Source organism: Bos mutus, chromosome 21 (genome assembly GCF_027580195.1).
Source record: "Bos mutus isolate GX-2022 chromosome 21, NWIPB_WYAK_1.1, whole genome shotgun sequence".
Taxonomy (NCBI): Eukaryota; Metazoa; Chordata; class Mammalia; order Artiodactyla; family Bovidae; genus Bos; species Bos mutus.
The window spans coordinates 44236899-44258541 of NC_091637.1; the positions used below are offsets into that span (position 1 = coordinate 44236899).

The 21643-nt window shown below is 36.3% G+C and overlaps 1 protein-coding gene across 6 annotated transcripts in view; it reads right to left on the reverse strand.

Annotated features, from left to right (window-relative positions):
• BAZ1A (bromodomain adjacent to zinc finger domain 1A) overlaps nucleotides 1-21643 on the reverse strand; it is an 86126-nt gene that overhangs the window by 13698 nt on the left and 50785 nt on the right. For 2 of the 6 annotated variants that reach the window (XM_070358715.1, XM_070358713.1), the window contains exons 9-20: nucleotides 21241-21336; nucleotides 20406-20544; nucleotides 18993-19139; nucleotides 14780-14875; nucleotides 14434-14658; nucleotides 13118-13283; nucleotides 12652-12765; nucleotides 9637-9761; nucleotides 5561-6157; nucleotides 2708-2871; nucleotides 1876-2030; nucleotides 632-780 (exon numbers count right to left, since the gene is read on the reverse strand). In XM_070358715.1, coding sequence (XP_070214816.1) covers nucleotides 632-780; nucleotides 1876-2030; nucleotides 2708-2871; nucleotides 5561-6157; nucleotides 9637-9761; nucleotides 12652-12765; nucleotides 13118-13283; nucleotides 14434-14658; nucleotides 14780-14875; nucleotides 18993-19139; nucleotides 20406-20544; nucleotides 21241-21336 — 2173 coding nt within the window. Of the gene's footprint in view, nucleotides 1-631; nucleotides 781-1875; nucleotides 2031-2707; nucleotides 2872-5560; nucleotides 6158-9621; nucleotides 9762-12651; nucleotides 12766-13117; nucleotides 13284-14433; nucleotides 14659-14779; nucleotides 14876-18992; nucleotides 19140-20405; nucleotides 20545-21240; nucleotides 21337-21643 lie in introns of all 6 variants that reach the window. The other 4 variants (XM_070358714.1, XM_070358712.1, XM_070358717.1 and 1 more) reach the window with 3 other exon arrangements.

The following is a 21643-nucleotide window of genomic DNA, read 5'->3' on the forward strand; positions in this document are numbered from 1 at the left end:
GAGGCAGTTATGATATGAAAATTGATTTGGAACTTGACACATATTTTCCTAAAAACATAAGGATTATGTTTCCTAGATTAGCCCTAAAAAGCACATTAATTTCATAACTACTGAAACACACTCATGATAGAATTATTTCTGTCATCCTAACCATAGATTGTAGAGCACTTCCTCATCTATGTACCCTGAAACACTTGGTATTTCGAGCACTTCGTACACATGCTCAGGTGAGTGACCCACATTATTAAACCATACCCTTAATGGGGGGCATTTAAGTAGTTTCTTTGAGGTTCTGTTTTAAATGACAAGACATTTATGTATAGTGTTTGATTATTCAGGGTCTGGCGAGTCATAGAACTTGGTAATGTCTTTGGAAGAAACATTCATAAAAGAGACCGACAGAAATAGTTAGACATTCATTGAAATGAATGAATACCTAGAATAAAATTTTAAAGTATTATTAAATAAATCTCACCTGAAATAACTTATATTTTAAAATGAAAACGTAATCTCAAAATTTTCAAATTAGTTGATCAATTTTATTCTGTCAGCCAGTAAAGTTCTATTAATTAAGGGGTAATTGAAAAGCATTTAAAATATAACATATTTTGAATTAAAAACAGATACTTACCAAGCGGAGCTTTTAGAAAACGCCTCTCAATACCCTGTTCTATTTGGAAAAGTGCCATTGCAAGATGATGAACCACGTTGCTCACTGACTGTGGTGTACTTGCATTGGTTGAGACAGTACTTGGAGATTCTGTTTTTATGCCCAAAAGTCTACAATTAAAACATTGAAGAGTTTACAGTACCTAAAACCACTATTAGATGAAACTTGAGTCCACTGACTTACCCAAATCCTTACTTATACCTGTGTAAGAAATGGTTTCCTCAATCTCTAGGAGTTCTCATAAGCCACCAGGAAAGGGAGAGAAAAACATGAATCAGGAGCTAAACTATCATATCATTTAGGCACATCACAAGGGCAAATACAGAGAGGAGGGAAGGTGGATGAGAGAAGGCTTAGAAGGCTTTAGGAAAGAAGCCTTAGATGGCTCTAACCTTTCCTTAGAGAGGTGGGTATCAGATGGGCCTTAAGGGAAGAGTAGCTTAGGCAGCTCATCTCTATTTCTCGTGCTTCAACTTTTACTTATAGCTGCCTCCTAACTAACTAGTTCCTTGGCCTCCAATCTTACTCGCTTTGCAATAAATCTCCATGCTGCACTTAAAACGATCATTTAAAAATGTAGGCTCATTTACTCAAAACCTGTATAATGTCTTCCCTCCCAGTTTCATATCCTTTCCACCTTTAGGTCTCAGTTTCAGTCACTTCCTCTAGCATTTCCTTTGCTGTCTTCTATATTCTCCTATGTATCAATATTACATTTCCACTGGGTATTTACTTCTACCAGAACTCTGACACTGCTCTATAATTGCTAGTTTAAGGTCCCTCCACCATTTCCTTCTAGACAACAAATTTATTCTAAGGGCAGATGCTATCTGAAAAAGTAAAAGTATCTGTCTATAGAGAAATCAGTTCTGATTAATAGCTCAAATAATATTTTAGTCTATTACAGAACAGAAAAATGATAATGTAAAGCTACTTTCTGAAATTAATACAACTTTAAGTTCAAAGTCTTTTTAAAAACTTGAATAACTACCATCACCTTAACAAGTTGTCTTTCAGCTGCTTTAGTACTAAGAAAGGTAACAGAGAACTTGCAGTTTAGCAAAATCATCATTTCAGTGGTTATAAATATTAATGTCCTCACAATAAGATTTTAAGACCATTTTTTGAAGAAAAAGAAACAGTTTCTTAAAAACATAAAATGGCAAGAAAAAGTGATGGTTACTTTAGAAAAATCCTTTTCCTACCTGTCTTTTACTATGACCTTTGCTTGCTCATCAATTTCCATCTCCTCTGCATCTTCATTCACAGTTTTAATTATCCCGTTTTCCTTGTTTTCCTCATTTAACAGCTCATACTGTCCATTTTCTAATGCTGACCTCCAGAGGTGTCGGTCTGTAACCTGTAACAAAACTCAGATTTACTAACTCTGAAAAATGGCATGTACTGTTCCTAAGAAGTATGAAGTTCAATGTATATATGAAAAATTCATGAATATTCTAGAACAGATTGTGAATCAAAAAGAGATCTAAAAATAAGGTACTAAGTGGCCAAAATGGAGTTCATATCATTCATAGATGGAAGCTTTAATACCTTACTCTCTATATAGTGAAATTATAAATGACTCTAAGGTTGGTCACCTGACAGTAGCAAAAGAGTGACAGATGACAGCAAAGGAATGAACAGAACACACAGATCAAGCATGAATTACTTACAGATTTTAAAAAGGTAACAAAGAAACCAATAAACAAACCAGACTCAGCAGAGCAGGCAGGAGCTAGTCAAGGAAGAAGAAAATATCCTTATACATTTCAACATCTTGGATGAAAATACCGTAAAACAGATATTTTTTAAATACCAAAAGTTAATATTAAAAAAAGGTTTTAAGAAAGATCTATATATATATATAATTTGATACAGGGAAATAAAATCAGTTATTATAAAAAATGCATCACTCCTGCTATTTATTCAGAACATACATGCCTTGACTATATCAAATAAGTTAACAAACATAAAATATCAAATAAGTTACCAAAATTCTGGTAACTAGGCAAGTTAAAAATGGGAACAGGTACAAACCTTGATTGCGCCTAATGTTCCTTGGTAGATTCTGTCTTCAATATCCAAAAGAAAATCTCTCAGCCTCAACTCAAGCTGTCTTTCTGCAGACATCTGGGATGGATCATACACACTGGAAGATCTTCCCCGACTATATGTAGGTTTGCTATCAGTTTGAGGTTTGTCTGAAATAGTTAGCAAACATCTTTATTATGATTTTCTCATTAAAAAACATAATTACCCATATGACTGTATGATTGTGAGACAGTGGATATAAAAACAGTAAGTCCTGAAGTATGGGGAAAAAAAGAAGCAAATGTCTGCACATCATTTATCTCATAAGGGACTTGTATCTATCCAACAGCATATATAAAGAACTCTTACAGCTCAATAAAAAGACAAATAATACAATTAAAAAATAAGCAAAGGATCCGAACACACTTTTCTTCCTTTCTCTCTCTTTTTTTCCTGCTGTGCCATGAAGCTTGCAGGATCTTAGTTATCAAACCAGGGATTGAACGCAGGCCCATGGCAGTGAAAGTGCTGAGTCCTAACCACTGGACCACCAGGGAATTTCCCTGAACACATTTTTCTTTGGCCAATAAAACCATGAAAAGATGCTCAACATCATTAGTCATTTGGGAAATGCACACCAAAACCACAATGAGATACTTCACACCTCTACAATGGCTAGAATAAAAAAGTCTGATAACAAGCATTGAGAGGGATGTGGAGAAATTTAACCTTCAATATAAAATAGTGAGCCACTTTAGGGAACAGTCTGATGACAGTTCCTTAAATGATTAAACAGAATTACCATAGTGCGTAGTGATGATATATGCATGCCAAGTCGCTGCAGTTGTATCCAGCTCTTTGCAACCCCATGGACTGTAGCCCACCAGGCTCCTCAAGGGATTTTCCAGGCAAGAATACTGGAGTGGGTTGCCATGCCCTCCTCCAGGGGATCTTCCCGACCCAGGGATCAAATCTGAGTCTCCTGAGTCTCCTGCATTGCAGGCAGATTCTTTACAACCTGAGCCATTGAGGAAGCCATATGACCCAGTAATTTCACTCTTAGGTATATACCCAAGAGAAATGAAAACATATGTCAGCAAAAATGTATACACAAATGTTCAAAGCAGCATAACAGCCAAAAGGCAAAAACAATAGAAATGTCCATTAACTAACATATGGATAAGTAAAATGTACTAAAATGTAGTATACAATGAACATAAAGAGAATGAAGTACTGACATATGGTACAACTTGAATGAACCTTGAAAACATTATGCTAAGTAAAAGAAGCCTGTCACGAAAGACCATATATTACACAATACCAGTTTTGGGGATAATGAAAATGTTCTAAAATTGACAGTGTAAGATATCTAAGAATATATAAAAAACTACTGAATTGTACACTTCAGGGTGAACTGTATGATAAATGAATTAAATCTCAACAAAGCTGTTAAAGAATTGTGATCAACAATCAAGATTGCTGGGAGAAATATCAATAACCTCAGATATGCAGATGACACCACCCATATGGCAGAAAGCAAAGAGGAACTAAAAAGCCTTTTGATGAAGGTGAAAGAGGAGAGTGAAAAAGTTGGCTTAAAACTCAACATTCAGAAAACGAAGATCATGGCATCTGGTCTCATCACTTCTGGGAAATAGACAGGGAAACAGTGGAAACAGTGTCAGACTTTATTTTTTTTGGGCTCCAAAATCACTGCAGATGGTGACTGCAGCCATGAAATTAAAAGACGCTTACTCCTTGGAAGAAAAGTTATGACCAACCTAGATAGCATATTAAAAAGCAGAGACATTACTTTGCCAACAAAGGTTCGTCTAGTCAAGGCTATGGTTTTTCCAGTGGTCATGTATGGATGTGAGAGCTGGACTGTGAAGAAAGCTGAGCGCTGAAGAATTGATGCTTTTGAACTGTGGTGTTGGAGAAGACTCTTGAGAGTCCCTTGGACTGCAAGGAGATCCAACCAGTCCATTCTGAAGGAGATCAGCCCTGGGATTTCTTTGGAAGGAATGATGCTAAAGCTGAAACTCCAGTACTTTGGCCACCTCATGCGAAGAGTTGACTCATTGGAAAAGACTCTGATGCTGGGAGGGATTGGGGGCAGGAGGAGAAGGGGACGACAGAGGATGAGATGGCTGGATGGCATCACTGACTCGATGGACGTGAGTCTCAGTGAACTCTGGGAGTTGGCTGGTGATGGACAGGGAGGCCTGGCGTGCTGCGATTCATGGGGTCGCAGAGTCGGACACGACTGAGCAACTGAACTGAACTGAAATGAACTGAAAGTAGTCATGGTAATAATAAAACCCTAAATTTAAGATCACTCTACCTAGAAAACCCCATTTACACCTAAAAATGTCTTACTTCTTTCTCGTATTTGTCGTCAACAGACCAGCCATCAAATAGGAAATACTGCTACCTGAACTGTCCTTGCTGCCCGTCTCCTAAGGTGTGATCACTAATAGAACCTGTTCCTGGACCCTCAGCTAATACATTCAGTGAGTGACCTCACTCACTATTAGATCTCAAAACTCGATGGTAACCCTAGTGCCACAAGTATTCGATCTACTGATCAAACAATCCAAACAATGAGCTCAGAAAGAGTATGTAACTTCTCATATTGTTAAGATGTGCTTCTCATAATCCAAGTGGAACCCAGGAGAATCTAGAAAACTTTATTTCTCTAACTGGCAAATTTCTCTAACTCAAGAACTGAGAGCGTTGTTCAGATGAAAGAGAAAGTGTTTTAAATACAGCTCTTGGTAAGTTTGAAAAATGTTTACTCCTGAGCCAGAGATTACAGGAAAAGAAAAATAAAGGAAATAGGTGTCATTGAAAATTTACCTGAAAAATGAAATTTCTCTTCAGAAAATCGGGATAGCTGTGCACATATTCTGCTTTTCTCTTGCAACAAAGTTTCTTTTAAGGCACTTTCTCTATGTCCTCTAGAGTTAAGGGCTTCAATCAGCTGATCCAGCTGTTCACAGGAACTGTAAAAGCACCACCGATTTGGCTTATGCACCGGTTTTGGCAGCTGCACAGTATCATCATATGGACCGTGGTCAATGCTGGAGGTAGATTCAGACATCAATGAATCTCCAGTTTTAGTGGATACCTGAGGCACTTGAGACTGTACATTATCCTGAAATGATGAAGGTCTAGGCAACAGCATGTCTTCAGTGAGACCAGAATAATCCTCTTCAATAAACAATCCAGGAATAGAAGGGAAAATCCAGTACCGTCTGTACATGCGGTCACGGCCCAAGGGAAAGATATTGGTACATGCTATGGCACTTTGGATTTTTTCTAAGAGCTCTTTCTCTTTTCGTTGGTGTTCCTGTTTTAAAGCTTCTTCCTCCTCAGCAGTAAGAGGCTCTCTTGTTACGCAGTTGACCTCTTCTTGCCTTGTAAATTCTTTAAATCCATTTTGTCCCCTTTTTCCTGTAATTGAAACCACCATCATATTTTAATTTTTCACTAGAAAAACATGACAAGCTACCCCAAGTTACTATACATTATGGAGTAAACTATGTGCCACTCCCACATACCCCCAATTTGTAGGTTGAAGTCTTAAACCCCAAGGTGACTGAATTTGGAGACAGGGCCTTTAAGGAGGTAATTAAGGTCAGGCTGGTGTCTTTAAGCAAGAGGAAGGGAGATCAGGGCACTCTTTCTCTCCACTTGTGAGTGAGAAAGGTCATATGAGGACGCAGTGAGAAGGTGCTATTACCAGCTGAGAAAGGCCTCACCAGAAATTAACCCTGCTGGCACCCTGATCTTGTACCTCCAGTCTCCAGAACTGTGATAAAAATTTTTGTTGTTTAAGCCACAGTCTGTAACATTTTGTTATGGCAACATGAATAGCCTAATAAACTATGTTAATAAGAAATTGGCACACTTATATATAAAGAGATACACAAAAACCTTCTATCTCCATACTGGAGAGTGTGCCAGAGTCTGTTAGTTATTTTGCAAGATACATTCAGTCCTTCTTCTAAGGCAGAAGTTAGCAAACCACTTCTATGAAGGGCTACTGTTACTGCTAAGTTGCTTCAGTCGTGTCCGACTCTGTGCGACCCCATAGACGGCAGCCCAGCAGGCTCCCCTGTCCCTGGGATTCTCCAGGAAAGAACTGGAGTGGGTTGCCATTTCCTTCTCCAATGCATGAAAGTGAAAAGTGCAAGGGAAGTCACTCAGTTGTGTCCGACTCTTCGAGACCCCATGGACTGAAGCCTACCAGGCTCCTCCGTCCATGGGATTTTCCAGGGAAGAGTACTGGAGTGGGGTGCCATTGCCTTCTCCCCTATGAAGGGCTAGCTAGTCAATATTTTAGGCTGCTTGGGTCATACGGTTTCCATCCCAGCTACCCAACTCTGCCACTGTAGGATGAAAACAGTCACAGACAATATGCAAATGAACGAGCATGGCTATACGCAACAAAACTTTACTTAAGATCACTGAGTCTGAATTTCATGTGATTTTCACATGTCACGAAGTATCACTCTTTTTAATTTTTTTTCCCAACTATTTAAAAATGTAAAAACCCTTTCAGGCTCATGGGTGATATTAAAACAGGGGGCAGGGTGGATTTGGCCAATGGGCTGTACTTTAACAACCACTGCTTTAAGGTAACAGAAGCCTTAATTATTAGCAGGCACCTAGCAATCCAATCAGAGAAGGCAATGGCACCCCACTCCAGCACTTTTGCCTGGAAAACCCCATGGACGGAGGAGCCTGGTGGGCTGCAGTCCATGGGGTCGCTAAGAGTCGGACATGACTGAGCAACTTCACTTTCACTTTTCCCTTTCCTGCATTGGAGAAGGAAATGGCAATCCACTCCAGTGTTCTTGCCTGGAGAATCCCAGGGACCGGGGAGCCTCGTGGGCTGCTGTCTATGGGGCTGCACAGAGTTGGACACGACTGAAGCGACTTAGCAGCAACAGCAGCAGCAATCCAATGGAGAAGGCAATGGCAACCCACTCCAGTACTCTTGCCTGGAAAATTCCATGGGCGGAGGAGCCTGGTGGGCTGCAGTCCATGGGGTCGCTAAGAGTTGGACACGACTGAGCGACTTCACTTTCACTTTTCACTTTCATGCATTGGAGAAGGAAATGGCAACCCACTCCAGTATTCTTGCCTGGAGAATCCCAGGGATGGGGAAGCCTGGTGGGCAGCCATCTATGGGGTCGCACAGAGTCAGACACGACTGAAAGGACTTCACAGCAGCAGCAGCAGCAATCCAAGAGAAGGACAATGTTTCCCAGACCTTCTTTCCCCAGTAAATATGGCTACATTAGAAACTACTGGTCAAAGAGATGGAAGCAGAAGCACTGTCTGTAACCTCTGGGTTATGCCTCTTTTTCCCCTTTCCCTAGACAGAATGGAGACAGGGTGATAAATCATTTTGGAACATGAGGATGGCAGCAAATGCTCAAGGATGACAGTACCAACAAGACAGAAGGAGCCTAGACTTTGGAACATGAGGATGGCAGCAAATGCTCAAGGATGACAGTACCAACAAGACAGAAGGAGCCTAGACTCCTCCTGGCTAGCCTTGTATGCTATGTTGAAGCATTAGACTTCTCTCCTGTTTCATTCATTGTCAAATTGTTTAAACGGATGGGGGGTGTTTCTTCTCTTTTTTTTGCCTGAAAGGGTTTGTGTAAGATTGGAATTATCTGCTTCTTTGAAATTTGGCAGAATTCACCATAAAGTCGCCTAGGAGTGATGTTTTCTTTATAGGAAGGTTTTTAATACTAATTCAAGATCTTTAACAGTTTAGGACCATTCATATTTTTAATCTTTGTATTAATTCATTTCTATAATTTGCATTTTTTCTAGGATTTAGCTTTCTGCCCTCTATTTTCAAATTTACTATTAAATTGTTATGTTATCCCCTTATCTTTAAATTTCTACTCTATCTAGTTATACTGCTTCAATTTTTAGTCCTAATTTTGTTTATTGTGACCCCTCACCCCCCCGAAAGTCAATTCAACAAAGGTTTGTCTAGTTTGTGTCTTTTTCAAAGAACAAGCTTTTGACTTTGTTGTTTTTCTCTATTACAGTTTTATTTTCTATTAATTTCACTCACGTTTATTGTCTCCTTATATTTTGGGAGATTATTCTAGTTTTTACCTCTAACTTCTTAAATGAATGCCTAGTGTAATTTGCCTTTCTACTTTCCTAATATGTATTAAAGCTATAAATTTTCCTTTAAGTAGAGGGACTGTATCCAACAAGTATGGACTCGTATGGATTGTATCCATCAATATGCAGTATTAATTAGTTTTAAATATTTTAAAATTTCTATTAGGGCTTCTCCTTTGAAACTATAATTACTTAGAAATATGTTCTAAATTCTAATGGCATAAGATTTGTTTTGGATTTCCAAATCAATTGCATTGCAGTCAGAGAATACAGCCTCCATGATATTGTATAAGAGATTTTTCTGTCCACTTACAATAACCACTTTAAAAATAATGTAAAAAAAGAGATACTGTCCAAATTAGAGGCACAGAATAAACTTAAGTATCTCCTTTAATAGTTATCAAATGAAAATGGTTAGAGATCCTCAGAAGTAACCTGTATCACAAGCTTCAAAAAATGCATTTCCTTTGATCCAGCAACTTATGAGATTACTTTAAGGCAGCATAGATTTCCATTCTCAGTAATATGACACCAGTTACAAGCATTACTGATCTTTGTATCTCTAGCATCTAAGAGGCATTCAATGTTGAATTGGTACATTACAGAATAAAAATTTCTACTTGGTCAACATAAAGTAGCAAATACAAAAAATCAACAACACACCTTGGAATCACAAATGGAAGTAACCTAATATATATTTCAGAATAGTGAATTAATAAAATGCCTTATCAATTAAAAGCAAGCAAGCATGCCCTTACGAAATTCTGTATTACCCCTTCTGCCTCTTTTATGTGGTCCCGGGTCATCTTCATCTTCAGAAACTGTATCTTGATCTTGTTCCTTTTGCTCTATTTCTTTGCTCTCAGTGCTAGTATCAAAATCTTCCCTTTCTTCCTCCCTTAAGAAGAAAAAAATATTTATAATTCCATTCGTGAAATATTTATTGCCTGCCTATGAAGTGCCAGGGTTTATCCTTGGAGAAGTAGTGAACAAGATAATACAGAGTTTATAGTCTTGCAGATAACTATATAAATCATTGTACAATTAAAATATGTAATAAATACTAAAAAAGAAGGAGTTCAAAATGCTATGAAAGCATTTTGAGGAGAACTTGATCCCTAATCTCAGGGATCAAGTAACGCTCGCTTATAAGAAGTGACGTTTAAACTGCAAGACTAAGGAGGCTGGGAGGGGTGAGGTGGCAGGTAAGAAAAAATCTTTGTTTCTAGAAGAAGGAATAACCTGCAAATGCACTGAGCTCAAGGGAAAAGGAAGGAGCTTGTAATTTTGACAAGAATATAAACAAAAAAGAAGCAATTTAAGATACGAATGAGAAAAATCAGGGCAAGATCATACTGGGCCTTTTAGGGCATTATTCAAAGAGCAATGGGGGTGGATGGGGAGAAGCTACAGGGAAAAAGTGGAAGAGTTTAGAAAAGGGAAATGACATGATTAGAAGGTACTCTTGCTGTTATGTGGAAAATCATCTGAGATAGAAAGCAGATGAGGGGAGATTAGTAAAGAGGCCACTGTAATTAATCCAGGTAGCTGGCTGGGAGGTAATGGTGGCTCAGAGTATAAAAGGAGATAAGCAGACAAACAGTAGGCGGGAGAAGTAGACAAATTCAGATACAGTAAGTAGGAACAATATGGATGTTTTATCACTGTATTGTCCAAATCACTGTACTGTCCAAATCAAAATTAAAGTTGCATGGAATTTGAATCCCACCACTTATGTTCTACATTCAAAGAGTTTTGCAAACTCAATGTATTCAGGAGCCAGAGGGATAACATAAATGAGTGAGGTTAGATGAGTACAAACATATGAAGTGGTGGGATCTATTACATGCCTAATTTCTTTTTTTAAAAAACTGAAGATATCACACGGAAAAAATAATTGCAACTACATGAGGCAATGAATATTAACTAAATTATAGTAATCATTTAACAATATATACATTTATCAAATCATTATTTTATATACCTTAAATGCATACAGTATTTTCGGTATAACTGACATAATTGGAAAAATATTTATAAAGTGTAAAAAAAAATTTGAGACAGTGTTCACATAACATAAAAATCACCATTTTAAAGTGTACAACTCAGTGGTTTTTAGTAATATTAACAAGGCTGTACAATTACTGCCTCTATCTAATTCATCATCTCAGAAGAAAAGCTGGATACTATTTTCAATTCCTTTTCCCCACTGCCCATGGTAACCACTGATTCTACTTTCTGCTCTGGACTTGCCTATTCTGGACTTTTCCTATAAATAGAATAATCACACGGTCTTTGATTAGCTTCTTTCACCTAGCATGTTTCCAAAGTTCACCCATGTTGTAGCAGGTATCAGAATTTCATTCCTTCTTATTTCTGAATAACATTCTGCTATAAGGATATACCACAGAAGCAGTATATCATTTTGTTTATCCATCAACTGACGGACTGATGAACATTTGGGTTGGACTATTTTTTGGTTACGAAGAATAATGCTGCTATGAACTTTCATGTATACATTTTTGGGTGAATGTATGCTCTTAATTTTCTTGGGTACATACCTAGGAGTGGAATTGCTGGCTACATGGTAACACATGGTTTAGACTGTTTGATGAACTGTCAAACTTATCCAAAGCAGCCACACTGTTTTACACATCCCTGTGAGCAATGTATGAGAGTTCTAATTTCTTTATTCTCACCAACATATGTTACCATCCCTCAACTGAAATACCGCCATCTTAGTAAGTGTGAAGTATATCTCATCGTGGTTTTGATATGCATTTCCTTAATGACTAACGATGTTGAGCACCTTTTATGTGCTTCATATAGATCTTCTTTGAAGAAATGCCTGTTAAAATCCTTTGCCCATTTTAAAAACTGAGTTGTCTTTTTACTATTGAGTTGTGTGAGTTCTTTATACATTCTGGATGTCAGACCATCATCAGATATATGATTTATAAAAATTTTTTTCTCTTCTCTGGGTTGTTTTTTTAACTTTCTCAACAGTGTTCTTTGAAGCACAAAAGTTTTCAATTTTGGTGAAGTCTATTTTTTATTTGGTTGCTTGTAGTTTAGGTGTCATATCTATTATTAACTTTCTCAAGGTATCCAAATAAATTTCTTAAAGTATTACTGATGGCCATATAAAATACAACTGTTCCAAGTTTGTGACCTATGAATGTAACAAGTATTTTTATATGTAAGTATAATCAAAAGTCAATATGCTGAATTTGGAATACTGAGGTTTTTAGAATTTCTTTTTCAGATTTTATTTTATAATGATTATTTCTGCTAATTTTGAATATGATTTGCCATCTACAATATAGGAAAAGTTCCCACTTGTCTTCACAGCCAATCTTCATCCCTAATATGTCAATATGTAATAAAATACTTTAGGCAGTCACTGAATTATTTAAGGTGTTGACATCTTCTCCCTCCACCTTCTACCAAAAGCTCCAATCTCTTCCTTAAAAAGCTTGAAGGAACTCTGTGAAACACAGAGTACAACTGTGATGATGGTGGTGGAAGGGAGAGATACTATTAGTAATGCTAGAATGAGTAATGCTAGCAGTTTTAGATTCCCTCAAAGTGCTTTTTTTTAAAAAAAAAAAAAAAACCAACACATGTATATCTGAGGACTCTCTGTATGTAAATTTCATAGGCTTGCTGACACTATTACAAAACTACAGAAAATTCGTTTTCTAAAAATTTGGAAAGCATTTTAGAGTTTAAGGTGCTGATTTTTATTCTTTATGTCATCCAGATAAGCAGCGTAATTCAAACCATACCCAACAGATATATCTGCAATTGAATTTCTTTGCTCATCTTCCTTTAGTTTTTCTTGTTTCTCCTTCATTTTTTGTTCTTGCTCCTTAAGTTTTTCTTCTTTCCTTTTACGAATTCTGAAAGTTAAAATAAAATATTATAGTCTACATGATACTTTTAACTTTTTATCTTTAACCACCCAATTACAGAAAATGCTCCAAATGTTATCACAAACTACAAAGTAATCTATTCATAACAGCCCAACATGGTTTTATTTTTTAATAAATTTTATTATTATTGTTATTGTTTTTGCTGTGCTGTACAGCATGTATGGGATTTTAGTTTCCTGACCAGGGATTGAACCCATGTCCCCTGCATTGGGAGTGTGGAGTCTTAACCACTGGACTGCCAAGAAAGTCCCCAACATGTTTTTAGAGGCAAAGAAATAAATAGCTTTCATTAGCACAACGGACTATAATTATCTCTCACCTAGCAGCTGCTTCTTCCCTCTCTTTTCGATGTTGTTCTGCTTTTAACTCCCGGAACTCCTGTTTTGCTTGTCTTAATATGTCAACATAATCTTCAATGAAATCCCTAGTAGAAACTAGGGTCAGTAGTTTCCCACAGAGAGCATGAAGTATCTTCATCTTTTCTCCTGCCAAAAATTGGTAAATAACTTCTGGATTATCAATAACAAGAAAAAAATTTAATTTGTGGCTCAATGTGAAAATATTTAATAAAGACTAGGGAAGAGACTCTTAAGATCAACTAAGCTAGTGGCATTTATGGAAAAAAGCAACTTTGAATCCAATTAACAGTTATGTGATATACAACACATTTCAAATACTAATAACTACTAAACAGACATGAAAAACTTTCTAATTGCAAAGAATTAACTTTTAAGTTTTAATTTTAGGCTTATGTAGCTTATGTATGAAGTTCAAATCAAAACTAAGTTATAACCACATGAGACGCAAGATGTGGGTTTGATCCTTGGTACGGGATGATCCCTGTAAGAAATGGCAACCCACTCTAGTATTCTTGCCTGGAGAATCCCTTGGACAGAGGGAGCTTGGCAGGCTACAGTCTACAGGGTTGCAAAGAGACATGACTACGTGATTGAGCATGCATACATGCGCACACACACACACACGCACACGCACACAAATGGCAACAGGCAAATTGCTACTCAGAAAAGACTGCACAAAAACACTACCATAAATTTTAAAAATTATATGAATGTTAGCTCAACTATACCACAATAAAAATTTTTTAAACTACATGACTCTTAGGAATTAGGTTTTCTTATGTTTCCTTAAATAAGCATAATAAATTCAATACTATATATTGTACATTACAATTTTTACTTTTATCTATAAAAGGAAGTAAAAAAAACTCTTAATTTTACATATTGTGCCTCACTGCTCAAACATTTACTCAACTGAATGTTAGCATTCTGCAGCTATAGCTTACATTTCTGATATATTAATAAATAAAAATTAAAGCTAGCTAATTCCCACTTATCTTTCTAGACTTGCTAGATGTAGTAAACTAACCACACATTTTTAAATTAATAGAAAATCCAAAGAGAAAAAAGACAAGAAAATCATAAATAATTAAAAGTTAATATGAATAACAACTGTAGTTAATTTAGGTCACTATTTGTATTCTGATAATTTTTTTTAAAAGGCTGTTTTCTTCCTTTCTCTTTTAAAACCAAATGTCATCTAAAATTTTCTCATCGGCTACCGAGTATTCTGGGCATAAGTAGGAAGGTTATACAAATTCTAACTTGCAAAGTTTACCTGGTGTCAAATCATACACTGAAGTGCTTGACAGTTTCTTCACCAGGCTGGGGTTGCTCAAACGAAGCTCCATGCAGGCATCATCTGTAGCATCAAACCCTCCTCGTTTCTGATACCTGTACTTCGCATTTGCTGATGTTACATCAGCACCCGAAGCTAAGATGTGTAGTCTGAGGATTTCAGAAAGGGTGCAGCTATCGAGATCCAAGCTTTTCAAACTGCAGCCTATAGTCATTAAAAATGAAACAGTCATTTAGAATGTAAACAATAAATCCTCAGTAATGTAAAATATACCTTTATAAAAATAAAAAGGCAATAAAAAAAAAAAACAAAAACCCACACATACCCTGATGCAACTGCGGCCATGCAGCTGCCAAAGATGCAACTGCAGACAGTGCAGATTTTGTGGGGTCTGTATCTTCATCCAAAGCCTCTGTTAGATCTTTAAGGAAATAAATACTTTATTCTAGTGCAAATCAAAGCTTGAATATTTGGGAATAATGCCCTTTTTAAAATGATGAAAGAAACAGCAAACAGCTTAACATTCAGGAACCTCAAAAGAGCTGACACTAGGTACCACAAGCATCATTCACATTCTGCCTAGGCTCCACCTAAAACTATAAATCCAAGACATGTACTACACACTAATTTTCCCCTTACTTAACATAGAGAAGACAATTTCCAAGTTACCAACAAGATACACATACACATTCCAAAAATATGGTAAAATACACTTTAAAATGAAAGACAAATTTCCTTGCTCAATATAACTTTAAAAAAACTCTACTTTGAAAATCAGAATCTATTTGAAGATACCCAAATCTTTCATAAATATTCAATTACAAATACTGAATCATAACAAAGTATAAGTTGTAATCATCACAAAACCAACGCAGGAAAAGAGCTAGAAGAACTTAAAGACAATACTACTGTCACTTAACCACAGATTTATCTCTTCATTTAAATTGCCTGTTTTTATTGTGCAAACTCTCTGATCCATGAAACAATAGGAAGATATCCCTGTACTTTCTAAGTAAACTGCTTCAGCTTTGAAAACAGTGCTTAAGCTACAAATAGGACCAAAGAGCAAGTCTACTGACACAAATATATTTAAACCATTAGGATATACAATTATTCCTTACAGAGATAATAAAATGTCACCAATGAAAAAACTTTTAAGCTGATAAAAAGCCCTTCTGCTCTACCACAGTAGACACAGCTTCAGACTAAGTCTCAGATAATGTAAATTCTACTCTTAGCTCTGTCCATCCCTAGTTTCTACTTACACAGCCTCTAGATCAGGCACTTAATTGGCTTCATTTTTTTTATAGCGCTAAGTCAAGATCAGCAGTTTTCAAATTCCTCAAGTATTTCTTGGAAGCACCATATAAAGTGAATGGACATGATAATCCTGCCCATTCATCTTTTCAACTCTCCTACACTAGCAGGGAGGAATCCCTGTACAATTTGTAGGCCTCCATGGATTAGAGCTGGGAAATCACTGAGCTAACCTGGTTCTGTGGTTCCTTCACTTTCTACTTTCCCTCCTCAAAGTTCACAAGCTGAAAAAATGAACCTTAGAGAAAAGAACTGCTGTCCTTTACTAAAGGAAAAAGGCCCTTTGGGATTATGTCAGATTACAGTTACTGACAATTCCACGGCATTTGAAGCATAAACAGTACCACACAGGAGAAGTTACCTAACTAAATGTTACATATATACATAAGTTATTCCTACAAGGCCATGAATTTAGTCGAAATGATAGACATTATAATGTTCCTCACCAGGGAAGTACTAGATGTAAAACTTTTTTCAATTTTCATTTTACATACAAAGCCAAACAAACTTAAAATTAATATAGGCACTCTAAAATTAACAAGTCCTAGTTAAAAAGCTGTATAAGTGTACTGGCTCTCTTCCTTTGCAGCAATTCAACTTATTTTATCTATAGTAAGCTATAATTTCCTGGGACAAAGGCTGTAAAGGCCTCAGGAAATGGACAACCAACAAAATGACAATTTACTTTTAGTTGTGTTTAACATGCTAAAATACATATTCTTCAACTCAACTATCTACCAAATTGCTCTTTCAAGAAACTGTAAATATCATTCTAGGATTTATTTGCTGAGATAGTCACTTGGATACATCATACCAAGAGAATACAGCTAAACTGTGTGGGGGATGACCACCTGAAACAGATACATTTATCATCATCATAATCTAGAATCAGGTACATATAATTTCAACACTAAACAATAACATCTCAGCAATACACATAACTATTATATATCAGGAGAATGCTTTTGTCTCTATACTTGTGAAAGGCATTTAAGTTCATGATGTAAGACTAAAGAGAGGAACTGATATTTATAATGTAAGTTAAAAAATTGCTGGTCAAAATTTCCAAGATTCAATATAAAAACAAGGAGGCCAAAAAATTACATGTTCTTGACAGATAATTACTTCTTTGCCATATTATAAGGTAATAAAATGTAATCATTACGAGGCTCCAGTCCAGAGTGCCTGAGTTTGTATCCATCACTTCTTATTAGCCACGTGTCTTTAGGCAAGTTAATTAAACTCCTTAAGACTTAGCTTCTTTTACATATAAAGGCAAAAATAATTACATCTTCCTTATAATGGTGGTATGAGGATAAAACAACACATACATGGTGTCTTTCTCGTTATGCGATCACTTACTCTCTATGTGATCTTCAGTAAATGACCTCACTGGACCTCATGTTTCACCACTGAGGTAAATACACGCTTTTATTGTCTGCCCAATTTCCCCATTTCTAAAAGGAGCAAGAAACACCTTACAGAAGGCCAGCTAATGAAGAAGTAAATAATATTCAATCCCATGTGATTATTCAGGTGCTTTCAGGAAGACTACAGAAAACCCTTTTTGTTACTGAGATGGGAGAATACATGAAAAATACCTGGGGGAACAGTCTGGGGCCCTTAATGAAACTGAAGTCACCATTTAAAATGTGGTAATAGGCAAATGAGAGAAGGGTGAAATTTTTGAAGTAATTTTTTCTCCCTCCATAACATTTAAATAGTTTCAAACAAAGCATTATTAATGGTCAATACTTATTCCGAGGTAGACTTTATAGACAGTTGGTATAGAAGTAGAGCTATAAAAATTACAGGAATGACAAATCATGAATAGAAAATAAAATGGCAATACAAAATCAACAGTTTTTCCTTTACATTAGCTGCTTTTCCAATATAATTTCCTTTTGACCCCACTTTTTGTCATTAAGGCTTCCAAAACTACAAAATTCACCTAATTCAAATCCTGAATTAAAGAAGCTTTATGTCTTGTATTAAGGTCAGAATTTGGTCAATAACCTTGTGATGTTATCGGTCATTAAGACAACCTAAAGGTTAAAAGAATGAATATATGTTACACAGTCTATCTTAGATCATCCATCTTTAGTGGTGGTACTTGTCAACAGAAAATCTTTGGATGTTTTATAAATGGATATACCCCTCTCCCTTCCCTTTTATGAAACTGACTAAATCATCTAAGATGACAATGAAGACCACATTGCTAAAATGGCCTTGATAAGGGAGCTAGAGTGATTAGCACTCAAGCAAGAGAATATATTTTGCTTGAACTTTGCAAAATCAAAAGACAACTGAACTGACTATATCCTCATGACTATCCTATTGCTCCATCGACCAGGCATAAAGGAAATTAGCTCAAAGTATCTAAGGCCAACCACGCTACCTGAATGGAGGAATGTCCCATTTTTTTTCCTACTAAGACTATGCTATCAAGATGGCTCGAAACTATTTCTTATCGTGTATTTCTACATAATACACTAAAGTTTATTTAATGGTCCGATCTCATAGGTGGCAAAATTCACAGAGAATTTTATTCAGGAAGTCAAATCAACCTGTTAATATAAATGCTTAACAATTCCTTGGATTGAGGTAAATCCTAAATAAAACAATGAACACTCTACTCTGTATTGAAAATAAAAAAGATTTCCCCAAGAATTATTCCTACATTAATATGTACCATACAGACTCTAGATACTTAACTGTACAGAAATTAAAGAGCAAAATTTCTAGTTCAAACTAGCAAAATTTAAAAATTAAATGTTCCTTAACTCTGATCTAAAAATTGTCAGATATGAAATGAAATCAGTAATAATACTTTTAACTTAAAGTATTAATAACAACAACTGAAGTATTTTCTCAGATGGGGACAAAAACTCAGTGCTATTCAGTAAATTTCCTGGAATTACACATACTGGTCAATGAAATTTCTAAGATTCCTAAATCACAGGAGAAATCTAGAGGAATAAAAAACAAGATAGGTTGGCAGGGTGGGGGTTGCAGCATTTTTAAGGTCATCAGAAACAGGATATATTAAAACAAAGCTTCTGTAAAACAACTGATAATGTGTTGCTAGTATATGACTCAAAAATCAAGTAACTTGAACAACCATGTTTTATAACTGTAAAAGCCAAGTTAATTTAAAATTTAATCACAAGTTTATTTCACTACAAAGCTACTATCAGCCAGCAATAATACTGAATTCTGACCTTTGGTGTCAGCATCAGTTATTTGCTCTTTGGCTACTTCCTCTTCTTCTTCAGCTATCGCCTGGAAGATGGCAGTCAGGAAGAAAAAAAGCAATTCACATAGTGGGCCTTCACTGTCATTTCCTACAAGAGCTTCCTCTAACACTTCTGTGAATAAAATGTTTAAAATGAATTTAAAGTTCTGGTCACATACTGGAAAAACAACTCCATTGGAACAATAAACATTTTAATCAACAATAGCCTGTGTAACTATTTTCTTAAGTGCCCATCAGGTAAAGCCAAGTATCACAAAGTAATTTTTAGTAATTACAACAAAATCATAAGCCAAAAATCACTGCATTCAAAGAAAGCCAAATTAGCCTCAGTTGATACAATATTTCACCTAAATTTAAACCTGAGATGCAAATTAGTCATATATTAAAAATTATAATCTTACTCTAATTTGAGTAATGACACCAAAGATGTTATTGTTGTCCCAGTGTTCTCAAGAGCTATATGGGACATGACTGCTTACCAAACAGTACACATAAGAGGTAATCATCAGCATTAGCTGTAATCCTAATATTGTGTTCAGGTCATAAATAATTCTCATCTAATTCACCTACCCTAAATGTCTTACCTCAACCAGCGTTGTTTAGACCTTCTTGATCTGTAAGGCACAGTGATTCATGCCTCACCTAGCTCATAAAGAAAAACTAAGGGACTGTGAAAGCCCTCCTGAAGAATACAGTCGATAAAATAAGAGTGGCATTAAAATTCTTTTAGAATTTTTATCTGGATCTAAAGAAGATTATTTTTCTATTGGTTAGCTAAAAATCTAAACTGGGATCTAAAGCCCTTCTCATACTAATTTAGCTCTTATGATGTACATACAAAGTAACAGTATGTAAGTGCAGAGGAGAAGCAATCATAAGTTAAAGTTAGGCAGTAACTTGTCTTCAAATTTGGCTGTCAATCCCTCCCTTCCCTGCACTTACATACCATGCCACCCTCAAGAAATGAGGTCTATTCCTTCACCCCCTTGAATCCCAGCAGGCCTAACTAATGGAATACGGCAGAAGCAAGGCTTGGCAGTTCTAGGCCTGGCCTTTAAGAAAAGTGATAGCTTCTGTTTCCAGCCCCTTGGAGCACTCGCTGCCACATAAGAAGTGCAGGCTACTCTGACAAAGCAGGACACCATGTGGAGGAACACCGGGGTACCAGGCATGTGTGTGAAGAAGCCACCTTGAACACTGAGCCAGGTGAGCCTTGAGGTGACTCCAGTCCCAGCCACTGTGACTGTAATCACATGAAGGACCCCAAGAGAGGACTGGATAGCTGGGTCCAGTGACTCCACAGAACTTTGAGAGAGAATAATTCGTTCTTTTAAACCACTAATTTTAGGGTGAACTATCACATAGCAATAGCACTTGCCTAGGGTCACTCCCTCAGGAAACTCATCTTGAAGATCAAAAAGCTCCCCAAATGCATTAAGGAACTCCAAAACCATCAGAGCATCACCAAAGATTTCAGGAGGTAGTCTAGTTTTCACTGGAGTTGGTTCTGGAAGTTCCTGCAAGATTAAACAATTTATATAACTATTTGAACCAAGTACAGGAAATTGTACAAAGACAGATATGATATATTCTTTACCTAAGAACTATTTCACATTTCTCAACCCTGGATGTTCATTATAATCACTTTTAGAACTTTAAAAATTATAGATGCTGTGGCTTTAATTCAACCTTATACCTTATACTAAATCAGTCTCTAAATTACTTACTAAATCATTTTTTCTTTCATTCAACTAACAGCATAATTTAGGTTGAGCTGTACTTCTGACTACATTTCCTAGTTACGAGCGACTCCTAACCTAGATTCTGAGGCCAAGGCATTAGCCATATCAGTATAATCTCTAATGTGGTATTTTCCTTAGGATATGGAACAAAATTAATCTACCATCTATTGTCTTAGAAATGGTTCCATATAAAATGAGATGAATGAGTTTGGTATAGATACTTTGGTTATTTCTGGAGACAGGCAGAATCTTTGTCCAGTAACCACATTAAATGTTTGCCTGGCTCCAGTGGTTACTGGACTACCAAGGATAGCACAGATGACCAACTATTTCCACAGGATAAGAATCATTATCAAAGCTTGTTATAAAATACTAACAATGCTCTCCTAGAACTCTAAATATACATATTTGCCTAATTGGCTATCTCCTCTGTTACACAGGTGTGTGAAACATCACATAACGTGCTTATACCTTAAGGTCATCACATTCCATATCTTCTCTGGGTTTACTCCACTGTTTTAAGTATTCCATATACTTTTTCTTTTCTTCACGCAACTTCTCTCTTTCCTAAAATGAAAGGTCAATAAAAATTCTTATAAGATATTTATAAGGCAGCATCGGCATCACCTCGGAACTAGTAGGAAACACAAATACTTGCACCCTACCTAGATCTCTTGAACTAGGAACTCCAGGGTTGGGACCCAGCAACTGATGTTTTACTAAGCTCTTTTGGGGATTCTGCTGTACATAAAAGGGTTAAAACCACTGATCAAAACAATGCCTGTCTGATACAACTGCTACAAAGATGAAAGATGTTTGACACATAGCAACTCATGGATAAACATTAATTCAATCTGACCTTGTCTATAGCAGT